The following is a 12,197-nucleotide window of genomic DNA, read 5'->3' on the forward strand; positions in this document are numbered from 1 at the left end:
TCCCCCACCTCTCCCGCCAGGGCCTCCCCTCGCACCAGCCAGGAAACAGGTAGGTTGGCCTGATTGTGCACCCTTGGGGTCCGTGATTCCTGTGAGTGCAGCTGAACTAGGCCCCCAGGCGAACGGCGCCCTGAGCTCCCCAGTGCCCCAGCATGGCAGCTCTCCCACCGCTCCGGAGCCACCCAGCCCCTGGCATGGAGAGGGGACGGGGCCCTTTGCTGCTGCACAGGGCTGGGCCCCAGCTCATGCCCCAACGGCCATCCTGCCCTCACCCCAAACTCAGCCCCTTGGAGTGACTCCCCCAGCCCCCCAACCTGCCCCCCACCTCAGCCCCTCAGGTGACTGCCCCAGCCCCCCAACCTGCCCCCCACCTCAGCCCCTCAGGTGAATGTCTCAGCCCCCCCAACCTGCCCCCCCAAACTCAGCCTCTTGGGGTGACTGCCCCAACCTCCCAACCTGCCCCCCAACCTGCCCCCAAACTCAGCCCCTCAGAGTGACTTCCCCAGCTCCCCAACCTGCCCCCCACCTCAGCTCCTTGGGTGACTGCCCTAGCCCCCACAACCTGCCCCCCCCAACTCAGCCTCTTGGGTGACTGCCCCAGCCCCCCCCCAACCTGCCCCCGCAAACTCAGCCTCTTGGGGTGTGACAAAGTGGGACTGTTCTTAATGTTTCCTCTGAATAGTGTGGGGTGCCTAGTTTCCCCTAGGCAGTTCGTAAGTACCTAGGGGGTGGGGTAAGGGTGTATGATCATTGCAGAGTCCCTAGAGGGCAGGTGTGTGCAGGGATCTGGACACAGAGAATGGCCGACACCCTGTTTCCTGGCAACTGATGGCCTGGGCCCTTCCCCCCTGCAAGGTGAGAGCTAAAGGGCTGGAGAACAAAGGAATCCGGTGACCTCCTGGCCCGGGAAAGGGACAAAGCCCAGAGGAGGGGGGGGCTGGAGGGAGTTTCAGTTTGGGGCTGGCTGGGATTGAGGAATGAAGGGCAGACGGGGTTGTCTGGCTCACTGCCCCCCAAAATGGACCCGGCTGAGGGGTCCGGTTCTCTGCACCTACAAGCTCTGTGTTAGACCATGTCCCTGTCATCTAATAAACCTTCTGTTTCACTGGCTGGCTCGAGAGTCACGTCTGACTGCGGAGTTGGGGTGCAGGACCCTCTGGCCCCCCAGGACCCCGCCTGGGCAGACTCGCTGTGGGAAGCGCACGGAGGGGCAGAGGAGGCTGAATGCTCCGAGGTCAGACCCAGGAAAGGGGGAAGCTGTGTGTGAGCTGTGTGTCCTGCAGACAGGCTGCGCCCAGAGAGGAGACTGCCCCAGAGTCCTGCCTGGCTTCATGGGGAGCAGATCCAGAGCATCGCCCGGGGGACTCCGGGACACCCCCCACAACCTGCCCCCTCAAACTCAGCCTCTTGGGTGACTGCCCCAGTGCTCCAACTCTCCCCATGCACCCCAAATTCCCACACGTGTTGGCATGAGCACCCCGGGGAGGGAGCTGAACGGAGCCCCACATGCCCCTGGCCTGCCCCACTCCCTGCCCCCCAGCATCACTCACTTAGGAGGCTGTAGTTGAGGGCGTAGTTCACACCCTTGTCTCTGTCGATGGCGGACACGGTCAGCACCGGGGTCCCCTGGAACGAGGAGCCTGGTGAGGGCGGGGCCCGCTGCAGCACCCCATGCCGGCTTTGCTACCACCATCCTCCTCTGCCCAGCTCACCCACTCCCCACAGCCAGGGCTGTGCTCGGCGGGGCAGGTTCCTGGCACGGAGCACAGGGGCTTGGATCGTACCGGGGAGCGGGTCTCAGCCTCTCCCTCCCTGGGCCCCAGGGCATCGAATGGGGGTTTCAGGGTGTCCCTGCTCAGCACAGGACCCCCACAAGGGGGGCCAGCGTGAGACCCCAGGCCCCTGCCCCGCCTCGCTGCCCATGGCAGACACCCCCTGCTCCCCACAGCGTGCTCGTGCCGGGGGACCCCCTGACCTCACTGTGCTCCGTGGTAACACGCGGTGATGTCAGGAGCACCCAGGCTCTGGCTGGCGGGGGAGGGCCTTGGGGCGGAGCAGGCGGCAGTCGCCCCTTACCAGGGGGGCAGTTCTCGGGCACCGACCCCACATAGGGCTCGTTCAGGAACTGCGGGGCCAGGTCCGGCTCGTCCACCACGTTCACAGACAGGTAGGCGACGGAGCTCAGATAGGTGCAGTTCTCCACGCAGCCCACGCGTCCTGGGGAGTAGAGACCCTGTGAGATCCCAGGCGCCCACAGCCCCCCGGTGCCCCCTGCCACCCTGCACCCCAGCCCTATTCCCTCCAGCCCCGCCATGCCCCCTGCCACCCTGCGCCCCCCCATTCCCTCCAGCCACCCTGTACCACCTCCTATTCCCTCCAGCCCCCCCGGGCCCACTGCCACCCTGTGCCCACCCCATTCCTCCAGCCCCCCCATGTCCCCTGCCACCCTGCAACCCCCATTCCCTCCAGCCACCCTGTACCACCCCCTATTCCCTCCAGCCCCCCCGGGCCCACTGCCACCCTGTGCCCACCCCATTCCCTCCAGCCCCCCCCATGTCCCCTGCCACCCTGCAACCCCCCATTCCTCCAGCCACCCTGTACCACTCCCTATTCCCTCCAGCCCCCCCGGGCCCACTGCCACCCTGTGCCCCACCCCTATTCCCTCCAGCCCCCCCATGTCCCCTGCCACCCTGCAACCCCCATTCCCTCCAGCCACCCTGTACCACCCCCTATTCCCTCCAGCCCCCCCGGGCCCACTGCCACCCTGTGCCCCACCCCATTCCCCTCCAGCCCCCCCATGTCCCCTGCCACCCTGCAACCCCCATTCCCTCCAGCCCCCCCATGGCTGGCCCCGCCGTCCTGGGCAGCAGAGACCCTGTGAGATCCCAGTACCCCCCTCCCCATGCCCCTGCCCCCGGGCTGACCCACCGTGGCGTTGATCCGGAGCTGGTAGTAGGTGCTCTGGTTGTTGTAGCTCAGGGAGCCGTTCAGCACCACGGTCCCGTTCTGCAGGACGTAGAACAGCTGGTGATTCTTGGCGTCGTCGGGGGTCACCTGGGGGAGGGGGGCAGGAGAGTGGCCGTGCGTGAGCCTGGGACGACACTGCACCAGGGGCTGCATTTTAACCCCCCCCCCCCCGTGCAGAGCGCCGTGGGACTCGCTGAGGGAGGGACAGAGATGGGGGACCCTCGAAAGGAGGGGAGTCGCTCCCTATCCACAGAGAGCCCACGCCCTGCCGCGGCCACCAGGGAGCAGCCAGCCGGAGCCCCCTGCCCCCCGTGCTGTTCCCAGCAGCTCCCGGGCTGCCCCCCAAGCTCTGCCAACAGCCTCTGCCAGGCAGTGGGTGCCAGCTGCCTGCCCCCGGCCGAGGTGGGGCTGGGGCAGAGCAACCCACGTGTTCCCCACACTCCTGGGCTTTCCAGGGCGCTGGACACCTCCTCAGTGGGAGTCCTGCCCCTCACCCCCTCCAGCCATAACCCCCGCACCCCCTCCAGCCGTAGGCCCCCCACACCCCCTCCAGCCATAGCCCCCGCCAGCCCTTCCAGCCATAACCCCTGCACCCCCTCCAGCCATAACCCCCCGCACCCCCTCCAGCCACAGCCCCCTCCAGCCCCAACCCCCGCACCCCCTCCAGCCATAGCCCCCTCCAGCCCTTCCAGCCACAGGCCCCCCCCGCACCCCCTCCAGCCATAACCCCGCACACCCCCCTCCAGCCACAGCCCCCTCCAGCCCCAACCCCCGCACCCCCTCCAGCCATAGGCCCCCCCGCACCTCCTCCAGCCATAGGCCCCCCACACCCCCTCCAGCCGTAGGCCCCCCACACCCCCTCCAGCCATAGCCCCCGCCAGCCCTTCCAGCCATAACCCCTGCACCCCCTCCAGCCGTAGGCCCCCCACACCCCCTCCAGCCATAACCCCCCACACCGCCTCCAGCCACAGCCCCCTCCAGCCCCAACCCCCGCACCCCCTCCAGCCATAGCCCCCTCCAGCCCTTCCAGCCACAGGCCCCCCCCGCACCCCCTCCAGCCATAACCCCCCACACCCCCTCCAGCCACAGCCCCCTCCAGCCCCAACCCCCGCACCCCCTCCAGCCATAGGCCCCCCCGCACCCCTCCAGCCATAACCCCCCACACCCCCTCCAGCCACAGCCCCCTCCAGCCATAACCCCCGCACCCCCTCCAGCCATAACCCCCACACCCCCTCCAGCTATAGCCCCGCCAGCCCCCCCTTCCAGCCATAACCCCCCGCACCCCCTCCAGCCAAACCCCCCACACCCCCTCCAGCCACAGCCCCCTCCAACCCCAACCCCCGCACCCCCTCCAGCCATAGGCCCCCCCCGCACCCCCTCCAGCCATAACCCCCCACACCCCTCCAGCCACAGCCCCCTCCAGCCCCAACCCCCGCACCCCCTCCAGCCATAGGCCCCCCCGCACCCCCTCCAGCCACAGCCCCCTCCAGCCCCAACCCCCTCACCCCCTCCAGCCATAACCCCCACACCCCCTCCAGCCGTAGGCCCCCCACACCCTCTCCAGCCATAGCCCCCGCCAGCCCTTCCAGCCATAACCCCTGCACCCCCTCCAGCCATAACCCCCCGCACCCCCTCCAGCCACAGCCCCTTCCAGCCCCAACCCCCGCACCCCCTCCAGCCATAGGGCCCCCCCGCACCCCCTCCAGCCACAGCCCCCTCCAGCCCCAACCCCCGCACTCCCTCCTGCCTTAGCCCCCTCCAGCCCTTCCAGCCATAACCCCTGGCACCCCCTCCAGCCATAGGCCCCCCCGCACCCCCCTCCAGCCACAGCCCCCTCCAGCCCCAACCCCCGCACCCCCTCCAGCCATAGGCCCCCTTCCAGGCATAGACCCCCCCGCACCCCCTCCAGCCACAGCCCCCTCCAGACCCAACCCCCGCACCCCCTCCAGCCATAGGCCCCCTTCCAGCCATAGACCCCCCCACCCCCTCCAGCCGTAGGGCCCCCACACCCCTCCAGCCATAGCCCCCCGCCAGCCGTTCCAGCCATACCCCCGCACCCCCTCCAGCCATAACCCCCGCACCCCCTCCAGCCACAGCCCCCCTCCAGCCCCCAACCCCGCCACCCCCCCTTCCAGCCATAGACCCCACGCACCCCCTCCAGCCACAGCCCCCTCCAGCCCCAACCCCGCACTCCCTCCTGCCTTAGCCCCTCCAGCCCTTCCAGCCATAACCCCTGCACCCCCTCCAGCCATAGGCCCCCTTCCAGCCATAGACCCCACGCACCCCCTCCAGCCGTAAGGCCCCCCGCACCCCCTCCAGCCGTAGGCCCCCCAGCCCTGCCCCAGCGCTGCTGCAGCACATTTCCCAGAACCCCCTTCACGCCCCCGTGTCTCCACCGCAGGCTGCTGCCCCCCACCCCCTGCCTTCCACACATGCCCCACCTCTCGAGCCCCACAGGCCACCTGCTCTTTTGCACCAGCTGCCCCCGCGCGTGGTGGAGGCCAGCACGGGTCGATGCTGCTCTCTAGCGGCTGCCGGCAGAGTTGGCAGTGCCCGGCTGGCGAGTCTCCCTGGTGTGGGTTGCCAGAGCAGCCTGGACCTGGCCTGGGGGCTGGCGGACCGGGGCAGACATCCGCCCTGCGGGGTGCCAGGCCCTGCTGCTGCCCGAGGACGGAGCGGGTGGCGAGAGCTGCCTGTCACATCTGCTGGGCAGCGTCTCCCTGGGGAGAGGCCTCGGGCCAGACCCTTGTCCCTCTCTGAGACCCCACCCCACGCTGGGCAGCCACAAGCAGGGTCCTGTCCCTGCCCCCTCTCGCCCCACTCAAGTGCCTGGGGCCGGAGGAGTGGGGAGCCACCATTGCCCTCTCCTCGGGCGTGGGGGGCTCGCAGTGGGGCCCCCATGCAGCTCCTGAGGCCAGCCCTCCCCAGGCTGCTGGCTCCCCGGCGTGCGGCTCAGCTGGGGCCCGGGGCCCAGCGCCGGGCTGAGGAGCCTTGGGCACCCCCCCCGCCCCCAGCCTGCAGCAGGCTGTTATCAGCCACCAGCCGCAGGGGTCCCCGGCGGCAAAACCAGCCCACCCGCCCTGGGCCCCCGCAAAGCCGGCTCCCGCCCCAGCACTCACCGACATGATCTCATACCGCACCCTGCCGGCGTTGCCCGAGTCGGCATCCGTGGCCAGCACTCTGTAGATGGAGCTGCCTATCGGCCAGGTCTGAAACACAGGACATGGGTGGGACTGGCCTGGGAGGGGCCTGTAGGTCCGGGGCAGCGCCTGGCAGCCAGGAAGTTGGCGCCCAGCCCTGGGCACTCCCAGCGGACAGAGCTGGGTCGCTCGCAGCAGCAGCTCCGGAGCCGGATGCACCACCCAGGGGATCAGGGGGCAGTGCCCGGAGCTGGCTGGTCTGGGGGAACCCGAGACACTGGGGACCCATCGCCCTGCGTACCGCAGCCCTGGCGTTTCCCCACAGGGGCTGCCTGGGGCTGGCGAATGCCCCTGGCAATCAGCGTGTGGTACGCACCCCCCACTGTGCCCGACCTGGGGAGGCGGGGCAGTGACAGCCCCCCCAGCCTGGCTCAGGAGCCCCCCATTCGGAGCGCGCTGGCAGCCCTGCCGGCCCTGGGGCAGCCCCAGAGCAGCCAAGGCGTCTGGCCTGACGCCAACGCACCGAGGGCCCCACTGCCCTCACTTCGCCCCGAGGTCGCCAGCCCAGCGAGCCCGCAGGTCCCTCCTAGCATGCACTGCTCCATCGCCATGCCAGAACGCCATGCCAGGCTGCCTGCTGGCACCCGCCCAGCGCCCTGCAGAGGAGAGCGGCTGCCCATCCTGTTCTGGCCGGCATGGGGCAGCCAATGCCAGGTGTGCTGGCTCTTTGGGGCCGGCGCTGGCTCCCCGGCGGAGCCTGCTCCCTGGGGGGCTGGCTCCTGGTGGGAGCAGCTCCTCGGGGCGGGGGCCGGATCCTCGGGGCGGGGGTTGGCTCCGAGAGCCGCGGCTCCGTCCCATGGGAGGCCGGGTGGCTGAGGAAAAGCAGGGCCAGGCTCTGCCGCGCTGCCCCACGGGAGGCTGCCTGGCCGGCGGGGGAGCAGAGAGGGCCGCGTGGGGAGCCTGCGGGGTTGCAGCGAGGGTCAGGGAAGGCCTGGCTGGGCTCGGTACCTCTGAGAGGTCGGTGATGTAGGGCTGGTTCTGGAAGATGGGGGGGTTGTCGTTCCGGTCCTCCACAATGATGGCCAGCTTCCCGGAGACCTGCAGGAGCAGAGGTGCCCGCTCAGGCCAGGGGCTGGGGGCCCCGGCCCAGCCGCGACGGGCGCTGCTCCAGGCATGCTGGGGACGCAGTGTCTCAGGCTCCAGGCACAGCGCGGGTCCAACCAGCCCCCGCAGATGCCCACCAGGACCACTGGCTTATGCCAGGGCTGGACGAGACCCGTCCAGACCAGCTGCTGCCACGTCCGTCCCCAAAGAGCTGCCAACACAACGCACCCCCCCATGGGTGCATAACCTGCCCACACCCCACGGGCCCAGCCGCATACCTGCTGCCCACTGCCCCCAGGCACGGCCCCTGCCAGCCCCCTGCCCTGCCCCACTGCCAGCCCCCCACCCTGCCCCAGTCCCCCCCAGGCCTGGCCCCTGCCAGCCCCCCGCCCTGCCCCAGCCCCCCAGGCACGGCCCCTGCCAGCCCCCAGCCCTGCCCCACTGCCAGCCCCCCGCCCTGCCCCAGTCCGCCCCAGGCATGGCCCCTGCCAGCCCCCCGCCCGCTCCCTCACCTCGGTGTTGATCTGGTCTGTCACTGTGATAATGACGCTGAGTTTGGCATTCCCCTGTAAGGAAACATAAAGGGGGGGTGCTTTGCTCAAGGGATGCCCAGCCCCCCCCGCCCCCCTTCCCCGTTCCCATTGACTTGCCCCATATTTCACTTCAACGCCTCCCAAGGCAACTCATTGGGACCAAAGTGAGCTGCGCTCCCCAGAGATCCCCTCCCTGCAAACATGGGGGAAACAGCAGTGCCCCTCACTCCCGACCTACAGCCCCCAGCTACCCCAGCCTGGGACTCCTTTCTCGTCTGCTCCCGTTGCTGTGGAGGGGCTGCAGAATCAGCTCCCCAGCCCCTGCCAGGCCCTGCCCCCGTCCCAGTGCTCCCCAGGGGAGCTGCTCTGGGGCTCCCTCCAGCACCCCGCTCAGAGGGCAGAGGCTGGGGAGTGGCCTGGAGCTCCACCAGGGAGCTGCCCCTCCCCAGGGAGGCTCCTGGTGCCGCTGCCAAGGACCTGCCAAGGACGCCCTCTCCCCCATGGGGATCCGAGAGCGCCAGGCCCCACGGGGATGGGAGTCCTACGGCTGCTGCCAGGCCTGCCCGGGAGAGGGGCTTCAGGGAGCAGGCCTGGTGCCATCTGGGCTGCACAAGGGCAGAGTGGCTGCGATGGCCCCTGAGCATCACCTGCTGCCCTGGCTCTGGTCTCTATTGTCTCCGTGCCCAGCAGCCCCGGCTCCCCCCTCACCTCACGGTCCAGAGAGGCCACCAGCACCACCTTGCCCGTCGTGCTGTTGACCTTGAAATAGAACGCGTCCTGCCCGCTCATGCCATAGTGTAACTGGTCGCCATCGGCGTCCACAGCCGTCAGCCGGAAGGCACTGGCTCCTGCGGGGGAGAGGGGGAGACGTCTTGGCTGGGGCAGGGCCGGCGCCTCCGAGGGCCATCTGCTGCAGCCCCAGCTCTGACCAGAAGCTCGTCACAGCCTGGGCAGCTCATCAAAGCGGAGATGGAGAGATCAGTGCAGGCCGTAAGGCCCTTCCCAGGAGAAAATCCCGGGTCCTAAAGGGCTCTTGGATCGAGCAGAGAAAGGCTGTGCAAGATCCAGCGGCGGGAAGCTGAAGCCAGATGAAGTGGGAATTTTCTGTCATGTTTTATGAACCCTGTGTGTGCCTCAGTTTCCCATATATTGTGCATGGCTACGGGCGGGGTGGGGGGGGGAAGGAGGACAGTTTGTCTCAGGGAGGCTAAGAGACATAGGTGGGCATGTCACCTGCTGTCTGAGCCAGGGTGGGGCGTTGAAAAGGCCAACCCCATATCATTGGAGCATCCAAGAAGACAATGGCAAACCCAGTCGCCAAGTCTCTGGGCTCCCCTAAGGACTCCCTGTGCTGTGCCCGCTGCCTGCCCAACCCCAGCGCTGGGTGAGTGTCACTGCAAACGCTGGGCGAGGGGCATTGCCCCCGCGGAGGGACACGTCTCTCCCGGCGGCGTCTGGCTCAGCTGGACTCGCTGGGCAGAGCTCCCGGGGGGAGCCGGGGGGCTGGAGCCCAGAGGAGGCGGTGGAGTCCGAGGAGGCGGTGAGGCTGCGGGGCCCACCCTGGAGGAAGCCTGAGCCCCCTCGGGGGTCTGGCCCACTGCAGGGGTCCTCCAGAGGCTGTTCCAAACTGGGGGGTAGCACTAGGACCCCTGACTTGTTCCAATGAGACATAAGGCAGCTGTCCCCAGTGCGGGTGATTCACCCCCCGGCGGGGGTGGGTTCTCCATCTCCTGACAGCCCACCGGGGGCCAAGCCGGAGACTGGGCGCCGTACAGGGAGCGGGTGGGGCTGTCAGGAGCTCAGCGTGGGCATCAGTGGTGCTGTCTGGCCTGAACCCTGTGACTGGTTCTTTGCATCACCCCGGCCTGGCCCTCCCGCCTCCGCACCGCACTCACCCACGGGCAGGTCCTCGGGCACAGAGACGATGCTCATGTTGAACCTCGGGGCCGTGTTCCCTGAGACTGCAAGGAGACGTTGGCCCTGCGTTAACCCCTGCGTTGAGCTGTTCAGAGCTCCCCTTGCCCTGCTTCCAGGGTACTGCCCGCCCGGGGGTGCCAGCCCAGCCCCTGCCATGGCTCTCCCTGAGCAGCTGGCTCTGAGCTGCTCCCCAGGCCGCTGGGGGGGTCCTTGGGGGTTACTGCTTGGCCCCCTGCCCAGAGGAGGGCACTCAGTTCCCAGTGCTGGCAGCTGCTCCAGGTCTCCTAGGTTGCCTGCCACAGGGGTAGGCACCTGCCCTGGGGAACCTGACCCTCAGTGCCCAGCCCCAGGGGGATCACAGCCCCCTGCCCCACCCCACTCCGTCCTCGCCCCCCATGTGTGCCATGCCCCCCTCCCGCCAGCCAGGGAGCGAAATCCTTACCCGCCACCGAGAGCAAGGGCAGCAGCAGCAGCGGGCGCCAGGCCATCCTGCCAAGGGGACCTGCTGGCACGTCGGGAGGGGGAACACAGAGCTTCAGCGAGAGGCTCCCTGCTCCTCTTGCCCCTCCTGGAACAGCGTCTCCTGGCCCCAAGGGCTGAACTGGAGCTCCTGGGACATGACCCGCCCCCCGCTGCCCCCCAGCCAGACCTCCCAGCAGTTCACATGCCAGAGCCCCGGGGCCGTGTGCGCTTGGGTGGGTCCCGCTAGCAGGGGCAGAGTGTGGCCAGGGGAGGGCACCTGGAGGGGGCAGGGCAGTGGATGGGGGGGACCCCAAGGCAGCTGGGTCTCCAATGCCCAGCACACCCCACGCCTCCGGGACCCCAGGCGGCACTCATGGCACTGGGGAGAGAGGGCCCATCCCCCAGAGCGAGCAGGCCGGGGCCCGATCCTGCCCTCACTCCAGGCTGGGACGTTTGAGCCCGTGGAGGAGGCGGGTGAGAGGAGATCCCGCAGCTCCACTTGGTCCGTCCAAGCACCGGCCCCACCACGCCCAGAGGCTCCCGCTGCCCCTCCCGCAGGGCGATGAGCTCCGGCCCCAGCTGCTCACGCAGGGCGGGTGCATAGGACGGGGAGGACACACCCAGCCCCCCCGAGAGCTCTGTCTGTGGGGGGCTTAGGAGCGGCTCCCAGGGGCCTGGCTGGCCCGGGGGGTCTAGGGTGGGGACGACAGCAGAGAGGAACCATGCTGAAGATCCAGACTCTGTGGCGGGGCCCACCAGGCTGTCCCCCTGGGAAGGCTGGGCGCCCCGTCGCTCGGGCCTAGACGGCGCCCTGCAGAATCCACAGCAAGGAGCAATCCTGTCCCGGGCCCCAAGGACCCCTGCATCCCTGCTTCCCGGGGTGCTGCTTTGTGACGTGACCAGGCCCGGCCCAGCCGTCTTGGCTCCCCCATCCCAGCGCACAACCCTGCCGCTGGCAGGACCTCAAGCGCGGCCCTGCCCTGTGCCCCCTACCTGCACCCTGGGGCTCGCTCGGGGATGCTCCCCGCTGGTGCTGGCGCGGCTCTGAGACCACAACAGACCTTTGTCTCCTGCTGTAATTGGGCTGATCAATCATTAACTGCAATTAGTTGGTCACAAAACCATCTCTCGCCTTCCTGCTTCCTTGAGCCCCTCCTCCCCACTGCTCTGGGGCAGGGTGCCAGTAGCAGGCCCCCTGGGCTCTGCTTGGAGCTGGGGGGAGCCTTAGGCAGGGGTGGCTCCTTGTGCTGCAGCTGGGGCGTTAGGAGCTCCCGCTACTCCCCCCGTTGGGCTCGGGAGCATCTGCCCACAGCTCTGTCGTGCTGGGCCCCTGCTGCCCGGTCGCCCCCAACTCCTCCCACCCTGCTGGGTGCCCAAGAGCTGCCCCACTGCCCTGCCATCCAGCTTTGACTCCCAGGGCCCTCTGAGCAGGGCCGGGCAGCAGGCAGTGCCAGGGTTGCCAGGGGGTGGGCAGATTGGCACTCTGGCCACATTCAGGCCTGCCCATGAGTGGAGGGGGGTGACCCTACACTCACAAGGAGCCGCTGGGCCCATGCAGCATGACACTGGACGGCTGCACTGCGCAGAGCCCAGGACCCAGGAGTCCGAGGGAGCCTGAGCGAAGCGGGATGAGTGCCAGGAGGTCAGACTACTTGATCTCACGCCCCCCCTCTGGCCTTGACCTCTAGGAATCAGGATACAGCAACTAAAGCATGGGTCTGGGAGGCAGGATGCCGGGGTCCTCTTCCCGGCTCTGACTGGCTACGCGGCCTTGGGTGAGTCCCTGCCCCTCAGTCATCGTCTGTATGGTGGGTGGTGATTCTGCCCCGTCCCCCGGGGTAAATTCATTCCTGGGCGGGCACAGCTTCTCGAGAGTCCACTGCAGCCCTTCCAGGCATGGAGCCCCATGGAGAGACGCTGGTCTCCCCGAGGGGGATGGAAGGAAGCAGCCGATGGGTGGGAGTGGAATGAGAGGCGGTTCTGCCCCCAGTTTCGTGTCTTACCCCAGGATCCTGGCCCGTCCACACTCACATCCTGCTGTCTGGGAGCCCTGCAGAGCTTGGGGCCCCTGCCC

The 12,197-nt window shown here is 68.9% G+C and overlaps 1 protein-coding gene across 1 annotated transcript in view; it reads right to left on the reverse strand.

The window, feature by feature from the left end:
- Positions 1-11,219, reverse strand: part of CDHR2 (cadherin related family member 2) — a 31,201-nt gene extending 19,982 nt beyond the window's left edge. Inside the window, 11 exon segments of the mRNA XM_077824650.1 lie at positions 9-106; positions 1,551-1,640; positions 2,077-2,217; positions 2,925-3,054; positions 6,087-6,176; positions 7,116-7,205; positions 7,724-7,777; positions 8,453-8,592; positions 9,640-9,705; positions 10,104-10,166; positions 11,117-11,219. Of these exon segments, the coding sequence (XP_077680776.1) occupies positions 9-106; positions 1,551-1,640; positions 2,077-2,217; positions 2,925-3,054; positions 6,087-6,176; positions 7,116-7,205; positions 7,724-7,777; positions 8,453-8,592; positions 9,640-9,705; positions 10,104-10,166; positions 11,117-11,219 (1,065 nt within the window).
- Between the last annotated feature and the right edge of the window lie 978 nt (positions 11,220-12,197).

The sequence above is a fragment of the Eretmochelys imbricata genome, chromosome 8 (assembly GCF_965152235.1).
Source record: "Eretmochelys imbricata isolate rEreImb1 chromosome 8, rEreImb1.hap1, whole genome shotgun sequence".
In the NCBI taxonomy this organism is placed as follows: Eukaryota; Metazoa; Chordata; order Testudines; family Cheloniidae; genus Eretmochelys; species Eretmochelys imbricata.